This window comes from Phocoena sinus, chromosome 12, assembly GCF_008692025.1.
Source record: "Phocoena sinus isolate mPhoSin1 chromosome 12, mPhoSin1.pri, whole genome shotgun sequence".
Classification (NCBI taxonomy): Eukaryota; Metazoa; Chordata; class Mammalia; order Artiodactyla; family Phocoenidae; genus Phocoena; species Phocoena sinus.
The window spans coordinates 36255081-36278828 of record NC_045774.1 but is presented as its reverse complement, the minus strand read 5'-3'; the positions used below and the strand labels follow the sequence as shown (position 1 = coordinate 36278828).

Genomic DNA, 23748 nt, shown 5'->3' with positions numbered 1-23748 from the left:
GCCTGGTCTCCTGGCCCCTGAGGAATTCATCTCTTGTCCCCTGCCCCTCCCTGTCATGCATGTGGCTCACAGTTATTCTTAACTTACCTCCCCATCCCCAATCACGGACCCTTTAAAAAAATCTGATGAAAGTTCATGGTCTCATCACACACGAAACACACCATTTTGCCTACATGTCCTTGTTTATGGACCCCAAGTTCAGAATCTCTATGTTGGTAACACAAAACTGTCACTTCCTGCACATGCGCTGCATATGATTTTTCTTCTCCACGCTGTTTCCTCTGCATGGAACACTCGGTCCTCCTACTTTCATTAGCAAGCCACACTCAGTTCTGGTGTCATCTCTAGGGGCCATTCTTGGTTGAGATTCTAGAAACTCATGGAGCCTTCCACATGTAATGTAGTATCCCAAGTAGGCTTCCATACTGGCAACAGGCATTTCTCATAAATAGCAAAATTGCCTTTCTAGTAAAAATTAATTATGATTTTGGATAACATGCTATGATTGGTCAAAAAAAAAAAGCCCAAGGTCGAAGCTTTTATTTAACTATTCATCCCTCCTCTACTTCGCTCCCCGCCATCCTCCGTAGAATATGTCTGTATCATTTTCTTTAGCATCCCTGCCTTACTTTACTAATTCTCTCCAAACATTGTGTTAACACTCATTAAAAAAAAAAAGTTCATATTTATTTTGGCCCTCACCTAAGAGAGTGTTTTTTGCCTCTGCCTCTGGGTTTGCTTCTGTAGTTCGTACATAAAGGAGTGAAACCCTCCGAGTGTGGTGTTACTCTTAAAAATCGAAAGTATTAACCACCAACCCTGATGGATGACATGAATCATCTGGAGATAGCGGCCCATCCTACGAAGTGACGCCTAAGTACGTGAATATAGTATTTTTCTTTACAAGCCAAGTAATCGGAGGGCGTCCTCTGTGCTTGATTTTTTTTTTTATTTTTTGCGGTACGCGGGCCTCTCACTGTTGTGGCCTCTCCCGTTGCGGAGCACAGGCTCCGGACGCGTAGGCTCAGCGGCCATGGCTCACGGGCCCAGCCGCTCCGCGGCATGTGGGATCTTCCCGGACCGGGGCATGAACCCGTGTCCCCTGCATCGGCAGGCGGACTCTCAACCACTGCGCCACCAGGGAAGCCCTGTGCTTGATTTTATTGCAAAGTGCCTGACATGAGGTAAACTGCTGTTGACTGATTAACAGAGGATTTAGCCAGTAAGAATTTAATAACATTTGTTCAGCCCTGTTCCTGTGGAATCCTCTGACTAGTGGATGATTCTGATCACTAACCAAACTAGCCATGTAGAATAGGCAAAATCTGTAAGACTGCTCCATAGGTGTGAGATCCCTTGAAATCTTTCATTTTCCTTCTGTAATTCTGACCTCACTAAGCAAACATCAGATTTACTAATTTGTTTCCCCAGACATGTTGATGTGAGGAATTGAGTGTGTCTTGAGTAGCAGTAATGACTATTCCAGCCGTCCAATAGGTACAGCCCCTGCTGTATGCTGTAAAGCACAATTTTAGGATATTAATCTGTTGGGAGGGCTTGCTCAATCCTTATGGTCCCAGGTATTTACAGCTGAGCCCTCAGCCCTAGGTCCTGGTGATTCCCCCTAGGTATATTACTTGCCGGGCTCTAGGCTCCCACTGAAACAGCTAGTTAGCAACCCTCTGATATCTTCTAAAATAATTTCAGTTTAACACACTTTAACTCTAAAAAGCATTCTAGGAAGGAATCGTTTTAGTCCATTTGGGCTGCTAGAACAAAATTCCATAGACTGGGTGGCTTATAAGCAGCAGAAATTTACTGCTCACATTTCTGGAGGCTGGAAGTCCAAGATCAGGGTGCCAGCATGGTCAGGTTCTAGTGAGAACCCTCTTTCTGTGTGTAGACCATGGACTTCTTATTGTGTCCTCATCTAGTAGGAGGGGCTAGGGATCTCTCTGGGCCTCCTTTATGAGGGTACTAATCCCATGAGGGCGCTAATCCCATGAGGGTAGATCCCTCATGATCTAATCACCTCCTGAAGGTCCTACCTCATACCATCACCTAGAGCATTAGGTTTTCAAAGTATGAATTTGGGGTGGGGATGGGGGACACAAACAATCTCTACGGCAGGAATAGAAAATTCACAAAACAGGACTACAAACGGCCAAAACATGAAAAAATATTCAACTTCATTGCATGAAAGAAATGCAGACTATAATTAGATTGTAAAAGTCTGTAACAATGCTGGCAAGTTGAAGTTGGGTCATTTTCCCTTTTCACAGATGGTAAGAGGTTATATGGGGGTATTATGCCTTTGACGGAGAGCAGTTCAACTCATAGAATCCCTTGGCACCTGTGATTCTGTTCTGAGCACATCCTAAAAAAATCAGAGATGAGGCTTAATTTCAGTGGGGAGCACATTGTCTCTGGAAGGCAGGTGGTATGGTAGATGGGTTAAGAGCAGGGATGCTGGAGCCTGTTGCCTGGCTTGAAGTCCTTTTCCACCGTTTGTCAGCTAGGTGAACTTAGGCAAGTTAATTTCTCCTTGATTTTCTCATCTGTGAAATGAAGATAATAATAGTATCCACCTCTCACATTGTATTGAGAATTAGATAAGTTAATATATGTAAAGCACTTGGAATTCTGTCACAGAGTAAGCAACTATATAAGTATTAGCTATTAGCAAGGTTGATATTGTAAAAATTGGAGACAAATCCAACAATGGAGTCTTTTTTGATAGTATACCAAACTGTATGTACAAAAAACCCTAATTTGATTTTAAAATGCAGCTTCATGGAAGAAAAGACAGGAAAGTGATAAAATATTGAGACTTTTGTCTCCATTGCTGGGATCATAGGCAATTTCTATTTTCACATTTTATTTGTTATCCATATATATTACAATGATAATTGTTAGAAATAATTAAAATTAATATATCATAGGATTCTTATATTCTTGACTTTTCTTCATCAGATGCATATTCATTTTGACATATTTTACTCTCTCTTCCTCTTTTCAAAGCTTCTAATATTTCACTTCCTCCACATCTTCACCCACACGCCATCTGCTTGGTATTTTCTTGCATTTAGCTTGCTTGCTTGTTTTATGTATAGATCAGCCCCAAGACTAGTTCCTCAAGAATAAGTAGAGTAAGTGAAATGATTTATGAGATTTTCATGGTGGTCGCTTTCTCTTGGAAATTTAAGCCAGAGAATGCTGCTTAGGTGATAATGGCACTGTATCCTGTCCACATTGCAGGCACTCAGCCGTATCTCCCACTCATCACCTGCATAAACTCAGCACTTTAGTAGGGTCAGAAGGGTCCTCAGTACCCCTCACGCACATGGGGTAATTCCTGCCTTCAGGCTTTTGGCTGCCCGCTCTATCTGAATTTCCTTACACATTTCTTCCTTTTGAAGCCAATATTCTGCACCAGGTTGATACTTAATTCCATCAATGCTTTCCAAGACATCTGCTCTACCCCTAATTTCAGTTTATTTTGGCACTTCACTATTTGTACTGAAAATTTTTTTTTACATCTTTATTGGAGTATAATTGCTTTACCATGGTGTGTTAGTTTCTGCTTTATAACAAAGTGAATCAGCTATACATATACATATATCCCCATATCTCCTCCCTCTTGCATCTCCCTCCTACCCTCCCTATCCCACCTCTTTAGGTGGACACAAAGCACCGAGCTGATCTCCCTGTGCTATGTAGCTGCTTCCCACTAGCTATCTATTTTACATTTGGTAGTGTATATATGTCCATGCCACTCTCTCACTTCGTCCCAGCTTACCCTTCCCCCTCCCTGTGTCCTCAAGTCCATTCTCTACGTCTGCATCTTTATTCCTGTCCTGCCCCTAGGTTATTCAGAACCACTTTTTTTTTTTTTAGATTCCATATATATGTGTTAGCATACGGTATTTGTTTTTCACTTTCTGACTTACTTCACTCTGTATGACAGTCTCTAAGTCCATCCACCTCACTACAAATACTCAATTTTGTCTCTTTTCATGGCTGAGTAATATTCCATCGTATATATGCGCCACATCTTCTTCATCCATTCATCTGTCAGTGGACACTTAGTTTGCTTCCATGTCCTGGCTATTGTAAATAGAGCTGCAATGAACATTGTGCCCCACGACTCTTTTTGAGTTATGGTTTTCTCAGGGTATATGCCTGGTAGTGGGATTGCTGAAGTCGTTCTATTTTTAGTTTTTTTAAGGAACCTCCATACTGTTCTCCGTAGTGGCTGTATCAATTTACATTCCCACCAACAGTGCAAGAGGGTTCCCTTTTCTCCACACCCTCTCCAGCATTTATTGTTAGTAGTTTTTTTGATGATGGCTATTCTGACTGGTGTGAGGTTATACCTCATTGTGGTTTTGATTTGCATTTCTCTAAGATTAGTGTTGTTGAGCATCCTTTCATGTGTTTGTTGGCAATCTGTATATCTTCTTTGGAGAAATGTCTATTTAGGTCTTCTGCCCATTTTTAGATTGGGTTGTTTGTTTTTTTGATATTGAGCTGCATGAGCTGCTTGTATATTTTGGAGATTAATCCTTTGTCAGTTACTTCGTTTGCAAATATTTTCTCCCATTCTGAGGGTTGTCTTTTGGTCTTGGTTATGGTTTCCTTTGCTGTGCAAAAGCTTTTTAGTTTCATTAGGTCTCATTTGTTTATTTTTGTTTTTATTTCCATTTCTCTAGGAGGTGGGTCAAAAAGGATCTTCCTGTGATTTATGTCATAGAGTGTGTTCTGCCTATAGAGTTTTATAGGGTCTTGCCTTAAATTTAGATCTTTAATCCATTTTGAGTTTATTTTTGTGTATGGTGTTAGGAAGTGTTCTTATTTCATTCTTTTATATGTAGCTGTCCAGTTTTCTCAGCACCACTTATTGAAGAGGCTGTCTTTTCTCCATTGTATATTCTTGCCTCCTTTATCAAAGATAAGGTGACCATTATGTGTGTGCGTTTATCTCTGGGCTTTCTATCCTATTCTATTGATCTATATTTCTGTTTTTGTGCCAGTACCATACTGTCTTGATTAATGTAGCTTTGTAGTATAATCTGAAGTCAGGGAGCCTGATTCCTCCAGCTCCATTTTTCTTTCTCAGGATTGCTTTGGCTATGCGGGGGTTTTTGTGTTTCCATACAAATTGTGAAATTTTTTGTTCTAGTTCTGTGAAAAATGCCTTTGGTAGTTTGATAGGGGTTGCATTGAATCTTTAGTTTGCTTTGGGTAGTATAGTCATTTTCACAATATTGATTCTTCCAATCCAAGAACATGGTATATGTCTCCATCTGTTTGTATCATCTTTAATTTCTTTCATCAGTGTCTTATAGTTTTCTGCATACAGGTCTTTTGTCTCCTTAGGTAGGTTTATTCCTAGGTATTTTATTCTTTTTGTTGCAGTGGTAAATGGGAGTGTTTCCTTAATTTCTCTTTCAGATTTTTCATCATTAGTGTATAAGAATCCAAGAGATTTCTTGCATTATTTTTTTATCCTGCTACTTTACCAAATTCATTGATTAGCTCTAGTCATTTTCTGGTAACATCTTGTACTGCAAATTAAATATAGGCTTGCTTTATGACTTAGTTTTTCTTACCGTTAGCTGGTAGGGGTTGTGTTTTGTACTACTCTGTGCCCTTCAGGTTTCTAGCACGTGGTTGTCCACATGCATGCACATGGAACACAAGAAGACTGCATGTTGTTGTGTTGATAACATTCTTAGGAGATGGTTTATGAGTTTTCTGTTCCATCTTCCTCTTTGCCCATCTTTCTCATTCTTTTATTTTCAAGGTCAGAATGTTGTATCGTTTGGTTCTCTCAGTCTTACAGATATTTGCCTGAAATTTTGATAATAGATTTTCATTCCTAAAGTCTAAAAACTAAAGGACTGAATTGCAAAGAACATCACAGTTACTAAATGCATTTACAATTAGGGTCCAGTAATATACAGACTAATCCTAGTTGCAAGGATAACTATCATCAACTGTAAAGTATTGCTTGTTTGATCAAGAGAGTTTCAGGAGTTTGCCAGAGAATGTGTTTAAAGTTTGTAAATATTTTAGATTCTCATAGGTCTTGTGTTTCCTAGAAAAGACCAAATCCTAGGAAATATTTTCACGTATCTGCTCTCATAGCTTGGACCAGTGGTTCTCCAGCGGGGTTCATGTGCCCCTTGAGGGTATGGGAAGAAATTGTTAGAATGTCTGTATCATCTTTTCATGACTTCTATTTTGTTATATGTTTTATAATGCATGTATTAGTGCAGAAGACATTTTTTATGTGAAAAATGTACGTATTAGGATTTTATGCTCGGATGCTTTTATTGACGTGGAATATAACTTTAGAAAATGGAGACCACTAATATAAATAAAAGGTTAAGACCTTATTGTTCTATAACCGAAGTCAGTTTCTGTTATGTATTTAGCCATAACAAATAAAAAGTCAACTTATTAAACATAAATCCTATGTCTAACCTGAACTAGAAGTTGTATTGTATGTCACTGTGTGTGTGTGCGTGCATGCGTGCACAGGCACACTTGCTTATACATGTAGAACATGAGACACACCTTTTGAGAGCATACAGTCTGATTGAAAGGAATATGGGCATGAGGAGCCATTAATTAGAAAATGGTACGAGACAGCATAAGTGTGTGTGAGAAATGTAGGAGTATGAGTTTGTTAGATTAAAATTGCTAAAGTGTGGTAAGAGTGGCATGCTACTATGGTGATGCTACATTCTCAGAAGATTTCAAAACTCATTTTATGTTAAGAATTTTCCCTGATAATCAGGTCAGTTCTTAGTCCATCTACTCAATAAACTGTGCTTGAATTGTCTCCTGGGTACAGATGTTAACTATGTGAGCTTTCTGTTCTAATATTCAAAATGATATTTACCGATGCTCTCAATCATATGCCCACATTTCCTTTAAATTATATGAGAAAGTGGCAGAATAGACATAATGGGGAAGTAACAATATTTTTGAGGTAGTGTCCTTTTGGAACAGTGATAGTATATAAGATTTAAGATAAGTGAATGTTTCCTAGAGTTGCTCTGACAATTACCGAAAACTGGGTAGCCTAAAACAACAGGAATTCATTGTCTGTAATTCTGGAGGGTGGAGTCTAAAATCAAGGTGTCGACAGGGCCACGATGTCTCTGAAACCTGTAAAATAATCCTGTCTTGCTTTTGGCTTCTTGTGATTTGCTGGCTGTCCTTGGCATTCCTTGGCTTGTAGCTGCCTAGCTCTAATCTGTGCTTCTGTCTTCACGTGGAGTTCTTCCTGTGTGTCTTGATCTTCACATGGCCATCTTCTTATAAGGACACCAGTCATATTGGATTAGAGGCCCACCATACTCCAGTATGACCTCCTTTTAACTGATTACATCTGCAGTGACCCTCTTTCCAAGTAAGGTCACATCCTGGGTTACAGTGGATACAACTTCAGCATTTTTTTGGGGGGTGTGTGTGACACAGTTCAACCATAACAATAAATAATATCAAAGTCTGTAGGTGAATGTACCAAGATGTACATAAGTCACGCTTGGTGTCAAGTGATGCCTCCTTGTAGCTAAACTTCCATAGCCATGCACATTGGTTGTGAGGTAAATGACAACTGGAAGGAAGGGATGCTTTTTTGGCTGTTTGTGTTAATTGGCTGCTTCTGTCTCTGGGCTTTGGTATTCCAGGCCTCGGTAGAATTATGCCTATAGATGGTAACATGTACTATGTGGCTTTGATCTTCCTGGTAAAAATCCACAAAGTAATTTGTGGATTAGGATATTTCTAAAGGTGTGTTGGGTTTTTTGTTGTAATAATACTGCATAACAGCCTCCAAATCTTCGTGGCTTGGAACCACAAATATTTATTTCACATTCATGAATCTGCAGGTTGACTGTGGTTTGGGTACTGTTGGCTGGGTCCAGCAGGGCTGGGCTGGACTCCAAAGCTGAGGTAGGAGTTCAGGTCTGTTCCACACATCTTCATTCTGGGACCCGTTCTGAAGAAGGAAAAGCCACTACCTGAGGCATACTTTTCTGGTGGAGAACAGAAACTTGCCAGGTCTCTTAGAGCCTTAAGTTGAAGTGGGTACACTGTTAGTCCTCAGTCTGTTGGTTAAAACAACCACATGGCCAACTGGGTAGAGAAGAATACTCTGTGTACTAGTGCAGAGCACCACAAAGTGGCATAGCAGACGGTTTGCATGTGTAATTCTCTTACAAGGCGGGAGTGCTTAATTGAGTACAACAATCCAGTCTGGCCAAATGGCCAAAGAGCCCATTTTCTTTTGAATTCTGCAAGAACTTTTATATCAAACAACTTAATAAACCTTTAAAAGAAAACATACTTAAACCATAGAGTTGATTTCTTAACCCAGTCTCTTGGAAAATTAGAATTGAATATCATATGCATAATTTTTTTCAAAGAAGAGGTCACACTACTTCCTGATGCTGGTTTAATTTTGTGTTGAGCAGATTCCCTGCCTCGTGGCACTTTTCACTATGCTTCTTCCTGAACCCACGTTTGCATGTTTCCCACATCTTGTGCCGTACCAACCAAAGCACTACATGCGCCTCTCCGTTTTTGCCTTACACATCTGAGGGTAGGGTAGAATTCCAGTCCTCTTGAGCATGCTCTGATAGAGAACATTTTCATTAACGATAAAATTCTTTCTGGTTTACAGATATGACTGTTCATTGGGTAGCACTGTTGAACTATAACCAGAATGGTTGTTTTTGGTGTTGTCCCACTTCAAACACCTTCCCTAAGAACACTGGCCTATGTGACCTGGCCCTTTTCTTTCCATTGGTACTTCTCTTTGCATAACAAATTTTATTTGGCATTACTTTCTGTCATATCCTTTTTTTCTGATTGTTTAATTTTTGTAGATTTTATTTCCTTGTCAAAAATCGAAGTTTTCTCAGAGTGTATTAGAATGTATTGAGTCCTCTTTATATGCATAGGTTTTAGATAAATTGTGCAGTGATAGGCATAAAACAGGTTCTTAGTAAGCTTACTGATTGAAGAGATTGCTTGTCAGTATGTGACAAGGCACTATTTTGGAGTAAGTGTAAATTGTTTATTGCCACCTGTACATTCCATGTAAATAAATATGCTGAAAGCGTATTAAAAAGGGTGATAATTCAATTATTTTGCATTTTTACACATATTGGGTTGTAGGCCAGTGTATTTTGAAAATAGCATTCAATTGCCGGTACCATCCACACGAGAACAAAGGAGCATGTGACTTTTCCTCAGTGAAATGGCAGCTTACCTGGTAAAGTGAACTTCATGTCTCTTCAGTCTCAAAAGACACTCTAATTCTTGGAAACTAGTGTTTGCAGCCCATATACTGTATGTTCTTTGGAAAGGTATTCCATTTATTACATCTTTCATCCATCAAATTTTATTGGTTTCGTTTGTTTCAATTAACCCAGATCCATCAAATAGATACCTCCCATCAAATAATAATAATAATTAGTAGTAACCACTGGCCACACTTATTTCTGTCCTAAAATTGAAGGAGTTGGGGCATGATGCAAGGCCAGAACCCCTGCAGCAGTGATGGCATTTGCTGTGAGCAAAGGCAGCTGGTGTAGTGATTCACATTGGTGCCTACTCTCTGGAAGGCCTTGGGGAATAGGCTTGAGTTCTATACTAGTAGAGACTCCAGAAGACTGTGGAACTTTTTTCTTTTTTTTTAAATTCCTTTTGGGCCAGGGCTAGAAGATATCTGCAAAAAGAGTCAAATAGGCCAGAGATCCTAGGATTTTAGCAGTGGGTCTATCGAATAATATTAAAATGAATTCCAGAGGTAATTGAAGAGAAACTTTTCTTCCCATGTCACCTGTTTGTTTATTGATGCTGTTTGGAGCCTACCACCTTTAGACTCACCTTAGAGATGATCTGAAGTGATCTTACAGTACTGGAGCAATAGTAGGGGGTGTCCCTAGAAACTACCTCTGTGGTGATGCAGGCATCAGATTTTTTTCAACTCTTGTGAGGGTAGGGACAATCATATACATAGAGCAGACAACCAATAAATAGTGATTGATGGTGAGAAAGAGGAAGTTTCCTCTTATGGTTGAGACGTGAGATCAGCAGAGCAGACTCTGTTCTGTTTTCATTGTCTCCAATAACTTTTTATATGACTTCCTGCATATTTTTCCTGTTTGTCTTTGTGTACAGGTAGAAAACTGTACAAGACTGAATCCATATATCCTTATAAGTATTAATGAGAGAATGCATGCAGTATATTAAAAAACTCCGGTAGAAGTTTATAGAATCATAATTTTTAGTTCTAAAAAGGACCTTCAGTTTTAGCCCCTAAAAAAAGGGGGGGGACTTTTGTAACTTAAAATCAATAAACAACATTTTTTAGAAAGATCAAAATTCCATTTTTAAATTCTGATTCTTTGTACTTACTAATTTCGTTTTCAGCGGGGAAATAATTGGATTGGCAGAAGATTACTTTTCAAAACAACAGAAACAAAAAAAAAATTGCCAACAGCTAAGGGAAATATTTCTGGCATATTCACAGTTTTATTATTACTTCTGTCCTTAAAACTTAAGAGGTAATTCACTTAATTTAGTGAATTAAGGGAATGTGCTTTCCAGTTAGCTCTTTAAAAGTCTAATTCAGTGCAATAAATGTTTATTAAATGCTTGAACATGTTCAGTGCAGGGCATTTATTAATGAATAGCAGTGACTAACCTGAATACAGTTCAGGATCGATGTCCTAAAAGACAATTGACCAGAAAACCGGTGTTCACCCTCTTGTTCTTTTAATGGTGGGTAAATCTGGAAAGAACCAGGCAATTGACGTGAAAATTCTGTGTAGTAATATTGCCTCGCGTTAGAGGCCATAATGAGTGGCTCTGACTTTGGCATTAGACAAAGCTGATCATTCTGGCTCTAACTTTTATGGCTGTTTGACCTTGAATAAATGTTTCAACCTTTCTAAATTTCAGATTCTTTATCTAAAAAGGATTGAGAATATGAACTCTCATATAGTCATAAAGATTAAACAGTGTGTGTAATAGCATTGAACAAAAAAATCTGGTGCATATGGTTAATGTTCAGTAAACAGTTTTAACTGTTGCTGCTTGCTGCCATCTCTACGTAGATTCATTCACCCGGGCTGCCTGGCTTGAGTTAGTTCATGATCTAACGCTTCTGTTTAGGGGCAAATTTGAATCTGCCTCTCCAGGTGCTGATGAAGGTAGGTGTAACTTTCATGAACACAGGAACGTTTGGGCTTGTTGAAATCTCAATGGAGAGAATTTTCTGTTCCATGGGGTGCTAGACTCGATAGATACCTCTTGGACACATCTCATCTCTATACCAGGCCTTTTACAGATAAGGAAACTGGGGTCTAGAGAAATTGAGTAACTTGCCCAAGGCTACATACCTTGGAGATGGTAGAATCTGGATTCCAACTGGGCTTGTCCTGCTTTAAGGGCACTGTGCTGCCTTAATAATAAGAGTCCGAGGGGTTAGTCAGGTAAAGCACAGAGAATCTCGAAAACAGAGAACGACTCAGATGTGTGGAGTTTGTAAGATCTCAGCTTTGAAGGAATTTTTGAAATTAAAAAATTTTAATTAAAAATGTTAGTTTATCCATGGAACTTGACCTTCCTCTGTAACAGTGGTTTTCAGAGTGTAGTATTCCCCACTGGGGTGCAGTTTGGTTGGCATGGTTCCTGGGGAGGGGCACTAGCATTTAGTTGGGGGAAGCAGAGGTGCCAAGTGCCCTGCAATGAGCAGGACAGTCCTAGACACCAAATAATTGTCCTTATATTTCAAATTTCATGTCATCTGTAGGACCTACATGAATATTTATTGGGACATTCTAAAGAAAAGAAAGAGATTGGTTCTAAATTACTATGTATAGAAATTCTGGTTATTATTTATAGCACTAGTTTTTATTCTAATGTTCTGTGTACTCCCACCTACCCATTACCCACCCCCTCCCAACCTCTCACCTCTGCTCTTTCATCTTCCTGTACTTCTCATATGTAGTGAAATTATTTCTGATCTTATTTCACCTATAGCTAAACTTGTCCTAAATAAGTTGGTGTAAGCGTCTGAGTGTTTTGTTGTGTCTTCTAATGAAATTGTGCCTGAGAATTTACTTTATTATTATAAATTATTAACTTACAACTTACCTGTTGTAAGCTACTTTTCTTTTGGCATTATATTGATTTTTTTTTTTTTTTTTCAGTACGCGGGCCTCTCACTGTTGTGGCCTCTCCCGTTGCGGAGCACAGGCTCCGGACGCGCAGGCTCAGCGGCCATGGCTCACAGGCCCAGCCGCTCCGCGGCATGTGGGATCTTCCCGGACCGGGGCACGAACCCGTGTCCCCTGCATCGGCAGGCGGACTCTCAACCACTGCGCCACCAGGGAAGCCCTATATTGATTTTTGGAACCTCAGAATTTACATACTGAACTACCTGTTATCAATTATTTTCCTTTGGGGCATTACATCGACTTCATAAAATTCAGTGTGTTAAATGGGTTATATTATCTATCAACTTCATCTCAGCATTATAAAGGGCATGTTATAAAATACTTATATACAGTTGACCATTGAAAAATGTGGGGGGTTGGAGCACCAATCCTCCATGTAGGTAAAAAAAATGTGTATAACTCACAGTGGGCCCTCTGTATATGCAGTTCCTCTATGTCCAAGGATCCTGTAGGACTGTACTATAGTTACTGAAAAAATAGGAGTATAGGTGGACCTACGAGGTCCAAACCCTTGTTGTTCAAGGGGCAACTGTATTCATTTAGGTGAGGGGTGTTGATTTTTTGATAAGGTCTACAGCGACCCCACAGAATGGTTGTCCAGCTTGTGCTCGGTCATCTTTGGCGATCAGGAAGCTGCTGTCTCTGGAGACAGCTCTTTGCATCAAGCCTTTATGTTGAGCCAAGACGCCTCTCCCTTAATATCCGGTGCCTAGTCCTAGGCACACCCTTGAAGTTCTATTGGTACAAGGCTAAATCCTCTGCCAGATAAGATCCTTGAGGTATTTGGAAATAGCTGTCCTTTCCTCCCAACTCTTTCCATGCTAACCCTGACCAGCTCCTTTGACTACTATTCTTAAAGTTTCATTTTGTGTTAGTTAATCATTCTGTTTGTTCCAGTTTCCTTATATTTCTCCTATACGGTAGTGGGAGACCCAGAGCTAAGTGCAGTAATCTTGATATATTCGAATCCTCAAAAAGCGTGGGACAGACCACCATAGTCTTTTTTATTCTGGGTTGATTGCATTAGTGGTTTTGTTTTGTTTTGTTGTTTTTGCCAAGGTGGGGCGGGAGGGGTTGGGAAGCAGTGGCATCGCACCACTGGGTGTGTGGATCTTACTGTCACCTCAAACTGCAGGTCATGGTCACTTGTGCTAATGTTGGGTTCTCCCTTTCTCTCGTTCCTTACCACCTCTCCCAGATGTAGAACCCCAAATTAATCTACAGACAGCTGATGTCTGTCTGAATTGAAATGCTGTTATCCAGGATGTTATTTATCCCTCCAAAAGTCCAATGAGGCCCCTGTTTTTGTTTTTTTAATTAATTAATTTATTTTTGGCTGTGTTGGGTCTTGTTTCTGTGCAAGGGCTTTCTCCAGTTGTGGCGGGCAGGGGCCACTCTTCATCGCGGTGCGCGGGCCTCTCACTGTCGCGGCCCCTCCCGTTGCAGAGCACAGGCTCCAGACGTGCAGGCTCAGTAGTTGTGGCTCACGGGCCCAGTTGCTCCGCGGCATGTGGGATCCTCCCAGACCAGGGCTCGAACCCGTGTCCCCTGCATTGGCAGGCAGATTCTCAGCCACTGCGCCACCAGGGAAGCCCCGAGACCCCTGTTTTCATTCATGTCAGTGGTGAATTTACTGGTGAGGACAAGCCTTAAGGACGAGCACTGCATTAAGCTGTTAACATCTTCCCTCCAGGTTGAAGTTGGAGGTCAGCTCTCAGCTCCGGGTTGAGGCCAGTCAGTTGGTCAGCACATACCTCTTGGTACAGTGGTTCAGTGCTTTCTGTAATGAGCCTAATCATAGAAGCATCCATCCATGTCTAGGCCGCATTTCTCAATCTTATTCATAAGCAGATCAAGAGAAACTTATCCGGTGCCTTTTAAGTACAGTTACACAGTGGTTACCTAATTTCCTTGATGCACTGGAACAGTAACTATGTCCAAGAGGGAAATTAGGTCAGTATAATTTGGCTAGACCACCATTCTCTGAACTTCCTCCCCTCTACCAGCCCTATACGAGAGCCACACCAGACCACGCAGGCCTCCCACGCAGTGTACCATGTATTCCCTCCCGATGGCTCGTACCATCCTCGTTCTGCCTAGTGAGACCAACCTCTTCTGCATTCAGGATCAAACTCCCGTTCCTCCCTCATAGTCCAGCTCTGGCATCATCTGTGGAGCTTCCCTGACCCTCCTTCCCTTCCTGGGAGAGTAGTTGCTTCCACTCTGTGCTGTGTGGTTCCTTGTACCCACCAATATCGGACCACTCGTCTTACCAGCTGGTGGGTATCCGTTGCCTGTTCCACCTGAGCTTCCTGGCCTGTGAGTGCTGTCTTCATCTTTGTATCTCCAGCAGAGTACTTGGTCCCTGGTAGATGCTTCAAAAAGGAACCTGCTTGTTTGTTGTTCTGCTGAATGGTTGGTTTTCTGTGAACATTCTGGATCTCAGGGTTCACCGCCTCCTCTTCTGAGCCCTTGCCAAGCTGCCTTTAATGATCACGTCTAAAGTTTTGCTACAGATCTATGTGATGTTCTCCAGTGTGTAATTTGCACACTCCCCTCTCTATTTTGATGAAAATTAAAAAGTATTTGCCTCTTGTCAGGCTTTTGGCATTTTCCACATATTCAACAACTCCTGACCCTGCCAGTGATGTTTTAGAAATCTCATTTGCACGTTCTCTTCCTAGAGAGAACTTATGAAGTGATCTGTCTAGCCCAGAGTTGATTCTTCATTTAGAGTGTCTAGGAGATTTGATGAAACCTCTGTACTCATCTTAGGTAAAAGAGCACTGAAACCCACATTTGTTTAATTCTTCTCAGGTCTAATTTCATTTCCCTAGGCAAAGAATAATGGAGTAAGAGTTGATGAGGTCTCCAGTCATTTTGCCATCCATTGCCTTTGTCCCATTCAAGTGATAGACCACTGGCCTGTCCTTTATCATCACCTTGATTCAGGCATAACTTTTTAGTTCTTTGTTGCCATTAAGTTCTGTTTTCTGTTGCTTTGCTTCTGTGACACACATTTGTTTATCTGGGAGCGTTATCTCCTAGATGCTCCCCCTACATGTTTGTGGCAGACTTTTGTTCTATTTCTGTGTCTTTCTTCCCAGGTTTCTTGTTAAAAAGAGTATTCAAATTTCTGACCTTGGTTAACACTGATATTTGAATACCCTTTACGTGTTTAGATGACAGTATGGCTTTGAGAAAGACTGAACACCTGTCATATTTCAGTATAAGTCTAAGTATTTTCTAGGAGGAAATGTCTGCATAGAACGGTACATTTTGGTCTGTTCCTTATGTGGACAAATTTAGTGTGACCAAGCCTTAAAGCATGTTGTTGTCATTATTTCATTTGTATAATAGGAAACCTGTTGTTGGGAAAACAGTTGATGGACATCATGGGTGCTCTGGTGTTTTTCTAGTCCTCGCTGGTTATACCTGAATGAACAAGGAGCTGCAGTGTAGATGTGAAGCCAAAAAGCCACACTGGGCTGTGGGTCCACACTGGTTTGATGTAGTTAGGGAGTCTGGTAGCTCTGTCCTTAAATCCCTTCTAAGTGGTGTCATGGGGAGCATCAGACATTTGCTGGTGACACAGAAAATACTTTGTCTTCAACACAGCTCTTGTGAGGTAAGGATTTTGTATGTGCCGGTTTCTTTTTGTTTTTTGTTTTTTTGAATAATGAACTGAATGTAGGTTTAAATTGACCATTCTGATTTAAGATTACAAAATAATATTTAAATAGAAGATACATCTTGTGTTCCCTCATACACCATAAATGCAGGAGACTCTTGTAATTATGTAATACACCGTAAATGTAAAAACGTAACACACTGTAAATGCAGGAGACTCTTGTAATTCAGTGTTTGGACGAGTCTAGCGTTTATTGATGTGAGGAGAAAGTCAGCATTAAATGAAAAAGGGCTTTTAAGAAGCCCATTATAACCACTTATAATGGAAAATGTAGTTCCCATTAGAGACTGATTTAAAGGAGCTCTGGTTCTTCACTGAAGCATGAAGGCTGCTGGGTGGTGCGCTGTGCAAATCATTTTTATAGCATCCTTTGCTGATCTCTTTCTGGTTAATCTGTTGGTGTGCCTAGACCTGAAAGAACTGCATCTGTCTTGTTTAAGAAATGTATAAATTCCCAGAAATTTAAAAGAAACCAAAGATTTGGATATTTTTTTATTTATCAAATAGAAAATGGAAAAAGAGCTCTGCCAGTTCTAAACAGACACAGCAGCACCAGATGTCAGTTCTCGGATCATTTAATCTTTTCCTCCTGTACTTATTTTTGTCAATATTTTTCCACTGGAACCACATATTAGTTTCTGGCTCAGCTTGCAATATAAAAATTTTCCAATTAGACTGTTATGACTTCATTTTTATTCATGAGGGGAAATCTAATAAACAGAGATCATCACATATGGTGGCATGCAGGAGAGGAACTTTAAAATAAACCACCTGGCCCAGGGCAGGGCAGAAAGCCAGGGTTCTAATTCTATCTGGAGTTCCAGAGAGGCTGGCTTGAACCTACATTCTCCATTTCCAAATAATTGTTAATTTGGGAGGAATCCTTGGATTGATATCAGTTTGCCATATAATTGATCTTATCCCCAGGGCTGGATTAATTCCTTGCTTAGCTTTTATGTGGCTTTTCTGCCTAGTTCTGTGTTAGGTATTTAGGGAAGTATAAGGGAAGTATGAAACATGATGGTTTTTGACTTGGAGGAACTTTGGTTTGTTTGGGGTTGAGGAGGGTAAGTGAAGTGGCATTGTCACACAGCGTACGATTAAGTGCCCATAGGTGCCTCACAGTAAGTGATAAGTGACACGTGAAGTACGCTTACACGGCCAAGAGAGAAGGGCACACAAGTGGTCGGGGGAGCAGAATTGGGCCCTTGTGCTGGATCTGGTCAGAAAGAGTGTAGCAAGGTTACCTCAAGCTTGGGAAAAGAGTAAGGATTAAGGTATAGAGTTGGGGAGGAGCCCAGTGGGTTCAGGCCACATGTGAAATGGAGGTTAGGAGAGTTGGACACTCGGCCACTGTCGTTTCTTTGTTACCACAGTTCTTGAATGAGTACTTCCCTCATTCATTGAGGCATGGCTTTCAACCCCACTACTCCACTGAGGCAGTACTATTGGAGGTCTCAGTGACCCCCATCCTACTCATGGCCAGGTACATTTGTCCTAACCTGTAGAGTCTATGCCGAGGCATTGGAGGCTGCTGATTCCAGACCACTCTTTCTAACTCATCTCCAAATGCTTTCTGGCTCCAAAGGTTATTGAAAGACATTGAAATGTACACCAAACTGGATTTAAATCTCTGCTCCACCAAGGCTGGTAATGTTGAACTAGGGAAATTAGTACCTCTCAGCCTCAGTTTAATGGAAGTAAGGATACCTAACTCATATTGTGGGTGTAAGGATTAAAAGAGAGAACATGGGGATAATACGTTGAAATAGTGACTTAACAGAAGGTAGGCATCGTGGTTGGTTTTCTTTCTCTGCCCGGTAGCTACTCTGCCCATCTTGCCCTTTTCATGCCCATACTTATGCTCAGGTATTCCCTCTTTCTGGAATGCCATCTCTTTTTCCTCTCTACTTATTGAAATCCTCACCACCCTAGAAGGTTTACTTTGTCACCTCAATCAAAATTGAACTTTGTGTCTTCTGGTTTCTTAGTGTTATTGTTCGGACAGCTCCAGGTTACTAACTCCACATTTTATTGTGGAGTTAGTTTAACCAATTGTATCCCATTGACCTGACACTCATCTTAATTTCCCTACTGGTTGGTAAATCCCTTGAGGGCCCCACCATGTCAAAGCCATGGAGATAAAGCAGTAAGAGTTGAAACTGTGTCATCCATTGTTTCCATACAGGACCCTGTGCATAGTTGTCATACCTGCAGGGTGTTATCGTACTGTTTTTTGGGTTTTTTTTCCCCTTAACTACAGCCATATGTTGATAATTTCTAAATCTTTTTCTCTAGCCCTCACTGCACTCCTGTGCTTTACATGAAATCAAACATCTGGTGAATGTTTCCAGTTGACTATCCCATGAGCACTCAAAGGCAGCATGTCCAAAACTGATCTTTCATCTTTTTCTGCCCCCTCCCTCCAAATGCATGCCACTTCCTGTAGATTGTATCATATCTGTAGTTTCACAGTCTACCCAGTCCCTGAAGCAGAAACTTGGAAAGCATTTATCATTCCTTTCTGTCCCATGTTGTCTACATGGAATGAGTCACCAAATCTGAACTCATTTGCCTCCTAAATATTTTCTGAACTTGTGCCCCCTCCTTCTGTGTCAAATACTGCTGGCCGAAGTGTGGGCCCTCCTCTCTCTACTAGTTTTACTGTAATATCTTTCTAGTGCGTCTGTTTTCCCCGTTCTCGATCCTCTCAAGTCCATCCTCTGTGATCTGTATGTGTTACACTCCCTCCTCCCCTTTGGTGATGTCTGCCGGGAGTGGTGCCCTTGGGCCAGCATGATCACTTAGTGACACAGGTGCCGACATAGGTGCAGGGAAGGGGGTGGCAGCACATAACGCATAGCCAGGATCAAGTTCAAACTCTTCAGCATGACATGAAAGGTCTTCATGACCCTAATCTTGCCTGTGTCTTCATCCTCATCTCCCACTGTTGCCCTGCTTCACATTTAATCCTGGAGCAACAGAGAAATATTGTGTCTCCTTGCTTTTGTTCAAGCTGGACTTGCTTCCTGTACCGTTTAACCAGGAACCCATACTCATCCTTGAGATCTTGGTGTATATGGAAATTGCGGTGGGGTGGGCCCTGCATAAGGCTAAGTGTTCTTCCTCTAGGCCCTGTGCCTTCTTCATAGTGATTTGTATCCCATTGACCTGAAATCCTAAGTGTCTCCCTTGCAAGATAATAAATTTCATTAGGCCAAATATCATGTTTTATTTATCTTTGGTCTCTGATACTTATCACAGTACCTTCCCTGTAATATATATTGTGAATTAAATTGTTTACGGAGTTGAGATGGATTAATAAATTCTTTGCTTTTACTTTGAGACTCATTCAGGGTGAGAAGACAGATTTTAGGAAAGGTTAATGCTGTACAGTTTAGATTAGTGAACCAGGCAGTAAGTAGATATTGGGAAATTTTGAGCAGGGGCATGGCATGATGAAAGTGATATTTAAGGAAGATGGATCTGGAGACAACCTCTTATTACAGGTTTAAATTAGGTTGCTTCTGGGAAACTTAGGTGAGGGTTGCAGGGGTGGGAAGGAAGGAGTGGCAGAGAGAAGCATATAAAGCCATTCTGAAGAACAGCTTCCTGAGGCTTTGTACTTTCATTTCCACATTTGCTTAAGTGGGACGTACTCGCTGGCATGTTTCCGAAGTAAAATAGAGCACTGATTTGTTTTTAAAAAAAGAACATTCTTGTAAAACACCTAAGTGATCCATTTTTCCTCATTCTGTATGAGACATATTTGTCATTAACGGCTTCAAAGGAGTGATCATAAATTCAGAAATTTAAAAAAAATTAGCTTCTGCATAGCTAGCCTAAAGCCTTCTCAAGTCAGTGGTTTTTGTTTTAGCACGTTTTGAAATAATTGCTAATTATGAGCAAAATACTTCAGGTTATTTTTCCAGCCACTTTTTATTTTATAGTTTAACTCTTCCATTCTAACTGTAGTTTCCTGCCCCCCTCCCCTTCCCGCGGGGGCATTTGTATTTCATATATGACTCATGGTGACTATGCTTACTGGTTAAAGTTTAAGCTTCCATTTGTTGGGGCCATGTAGCTCCACCCTGCTTCATTCTTCATATTGCCGTTATAAACTTCTTAATTTACAGTCACTTTGTTATTTTTTTTCAGGGTGATGACTCATTGATTAAAAAGGAATTTTTCAAATATTTTGCACTTTTGATTGCATATTATGGATACCAAGGAAGAGAAGAAGGAACGGAAACAAAGTTATTTTGCTCGGTAAGCATTCATTTTGCAAATTTATATCAGAACTTAAAAAATGTTTGAGGGGACTTTGTTCTTAAAGTATTACTTGGCGTTTTGTGATTTGTGACTGTTCATAAACAGAGCAGGTAACCAGTAGAAGTTAAATGCACTTTGTTTCATCCTTTTTCTTATTTACACTAGAGAAGTAACATTTGATTGGTTCTTCTCTTTCTGTCCTTGACAGTTCTCTCAGGCCAGTACTGCTCAGGGAATGTAACATTCTATATGCATTGCACTGCAGATTGCTCAGAATCCTGTGTTTAACAACCTACATTGAATTTTAAATCCTAAGTACTTAGTTCCTGCTGCTCTGTAGCTTAATTAGTTGAGTTATAACTAAAAATCTATGACATATTTAAAGCTTATTACTTTGTGGGGTGTCTATTACTAAAAAGTACTTTTGTAGGTAAATGGAATGGATGAAATTGTATCATTGTAGTACCTGTCATTTTTAAAGCTTGAACTCGTCCAACATATGTACATGTGTTAGTATCTGAATAGGAGTAATCTACTATATTATTGGTTACTATTTACAGATTTAAACATCTGTATGGCAGCCACTCACTAATCATAATAACATGAATGGTTCATTAAAACATTTATAAATCATTTTGATGGCTGGAATGTTTTCAAACTCAGTGTGAGAACATAGGCTTAAAATGATCATTATGGTCTCCTAAATTGAAATACTTCTTAAGAACTAATTCAGCCTCACCACATCCCCAGCCCCAATATTCTTGTTAAAGATGCACTTCCTGTTTTCCAAATGTAAGTCTTGGAAACTGAAAAACAAAGTTTTTCTTTGATGTTTTTATTCAGAAATTAAGCTAGGTTTTAGATTGTTAAGGAACTACTGTGTGCCAAGTACTTTACTTATTATTTCATTTATCTTCACAATAAACTTGTGAAATAGGTTTTCTCCCTGTTTTATTAATGAGATAACTCAGAAAGTCAGTATTTTGTCCGTTTCATGTAGTGTAAGAGTCAGTATTCAAATATAGGGTTGTATCCAAAGGACATGTTTCACTTAGTAATAGTAAACCATGAATAAGAATTTTTGGAAAACAAGAGTTATACTATTAATTTTAGTGAATTATTTTTTCCTATTAGGACCCCAGAGAGTAGCAAGATTGTTTGGGGAAGGAAGAAATCAGGCATCTAATGGGTGAACCATTGAAAGATAGGACACTTAGAATAAACAAGAACTAAATGTTTAATTCTGAGATAATTGTAGATTCACATGTAGTTCTAAGAAATAATACAGAGATATCTTATACCTTTCATCTAGTTTCCCACCTTACATAACTATTGTATAATAAATATCACAAGGAAATTGATATTGATACAGTCCATTAACCTTATTCAGATTTCACCAGGGTTTACAAGCACTGAAGCACTCATTTGTGCATGGGTGTGTGTGTGTGTGTGTGTGTGTGTGTGTGTATTTAGTTCTGTTCAGTTTTATTACGTGTAGATTTGTGTGGCCACCATCACAATCAAGATACAGAACAATTCCATCAAAAATATCCCATGTGCTACCCTTTTGTAGCCATATTCACCTTCTTCCTTCTGCCCATCACTCCTGACAACCACTAATCTGTTTTCCATCTCTATAATTTGTCAGTTCAAAAATATTATATGAATGGAATCATACGGTATCTCATGTTTTGAGATTTTTTTTCACTTCGTTCAATTCCCTTGATATCTTAGTCTATTCGGACTGCTGTAACAAAATACCACAGACTGAGTGGCTTACAAACAACAGAAATTATTTCTCGCAGTTCTAGGGGCTGGGAGTCCAAGACCAGGGAGCCATCATGGTCAGGCTTTATGTCTGGTGAGAGCCCCCTTCCTGGTTCATCAAAGGCCACCTTCTCACTGTAACTTCACGTGGTGAAAGCGGCAAGGAGCTTTCTCAGGCCTCTTTTATAAGTGCACTAATTCCATGTATGAGAGTTCTGCCCCTCATAACCTAATCACCTCCCAAAGACATCCATCTCCTAATACCGTCACATTGGGCATTAGGTTTCAGCATATGAATTTTGGGGGTACACAAACATTCAGATCATAGCACTTGAGATCTGCCCAAGATGTTGTATGTATCAACAGTTTGTTCCTTTTTATTGCTGAGTAGTATTCCATGTTATGGATGTATCACAATTTTTTAACCCTTCACCCATTGAAGGACATTTGGGTTGTTTCTAGTTTGGGACTGTTACAAATAAAGCTAGGATCATTTGTGTAAAGATTTTTTTGTGAGTGTCAGTTTTAATTTATCTGGGATAAAGGCTCAATGGAATGGCTGAGTCGAATGATAAGTACATGTTTAATTTTATAAGAAACTGCTGGACTCTTTTCCAGAGTGGCTATACCATTTTCTACTCCTTCCCATCTGCAATGTATAAATGATCCAGTTTCTTGGCACCCTCATCAGCATTTGGTATTGTCACTCTTTTTTATTTTAACCATACTGAGAGGTGTATGGTGATATCTCATTGTAGTTTTAATTTGCATTGCTTTAATGACTAATGAGGTTCAACATCTTTTCATGTGCTTATTAGCCATCTGTCCATCTTCTTCAGCACAATATCTTTTCATGTGTTTTGTCTGTGTTCTAACTGGATTGTTTTCTTACTGTTCAGTGTTGCGAGTTCTTTATACATTCTAGATACTAGTCCTTTGATATGCGGTTTGCCAGTATTTTCTTTCAGTGTGTAGCTTTTCTTTTCAACTTGCTAAAACAGTCTTTTGCAAAGCAAAAGTTTTAGATTTTAATTTTAATGATTCGATTTATTAGTTTTTCATTTTATGCATTGTGCTTTTGGCGTCAAGTCTAACGACTCTTTGCCTAGCCCTAGGTCCTGAAGATTTTCTTTCATTTTTTCTAAATATTTTATAGTATTATGTTTCATACTTAAGTTGGTGATCCATCTTGAGTTAATTTTTATATAAGATGTGAATTTAGGTCAAGATTCTCTCTTTTTTTGCCTAGGGATGCCTCTATATAGTGATTTCAAAGGCTGTAGTGCCTTCTCAGTTTGCTTCCAAACTGATTCTAACAGTAAAGGTGACTGTGGTTCACGAACAGCCTGCTCATGGCTAACCATGTCTTGCTCCTAAGATGTAGAGTGAGGGGAGCCCCTTAAACTGAGAATGCAAGATGAAACTTCTGGAAGAACAGCATACTTTTTTCAACTCAGAAATACAAAATTTAATTGTCATGCTTGCCTTGACCTCTTGTGAAAAGTATTCTAGCAGTGAAAAAGAAAAACATATCCAAAAATGGAGAGTGATCCTAGGAGCATAGGGATAGCAGGACAAGGCCAATAGTCAGTGGTACCATTAAAATAGTAAATCACCGTGACTAGTTACTAGGAAACGAGAGAGAGAGAAAAAAGATAAACCTGCAGTTTAGCTACTGTAATGCAGTTGCAGCCCCAAATGGTCAAGCTATTAAAAGCAAAAAGCAAACAAACAAACAAACACTCCAAAAAC

The 23748-nt window shown here is 39.8% G+C and overlaps 1 protein-coding gene across 10 annotated transcripts in view; it reads left to right on the top strand.

Annotated features, from left to right (window-relative positions):
- Positions 1 to 23748, top strand: part of NCOA7 (nuclear receptor coactivator 7) — a 158626-nt gene that overhangs the window by 15027 nt on the left and 119851 nt on the right. For all 10 annotated transcript variants that reach the window (XR_004352511.1, XR_004352509.1, XR_004352514.1 and 7 more), the window contains one exon: positions 20116 to 20226. Coding sequence is in view for 2 of the 10 variants with exons in the window: in XM_032651065.1 (XP_032506956.1) it covers positions 20116 to 20226 (111 nt within the window). In the remaining 8 variants the exon portion in view is untranslated. The remainder of the gene's footprint in view (positions 1 to 20115; positions 20227 to 23748) is intronic.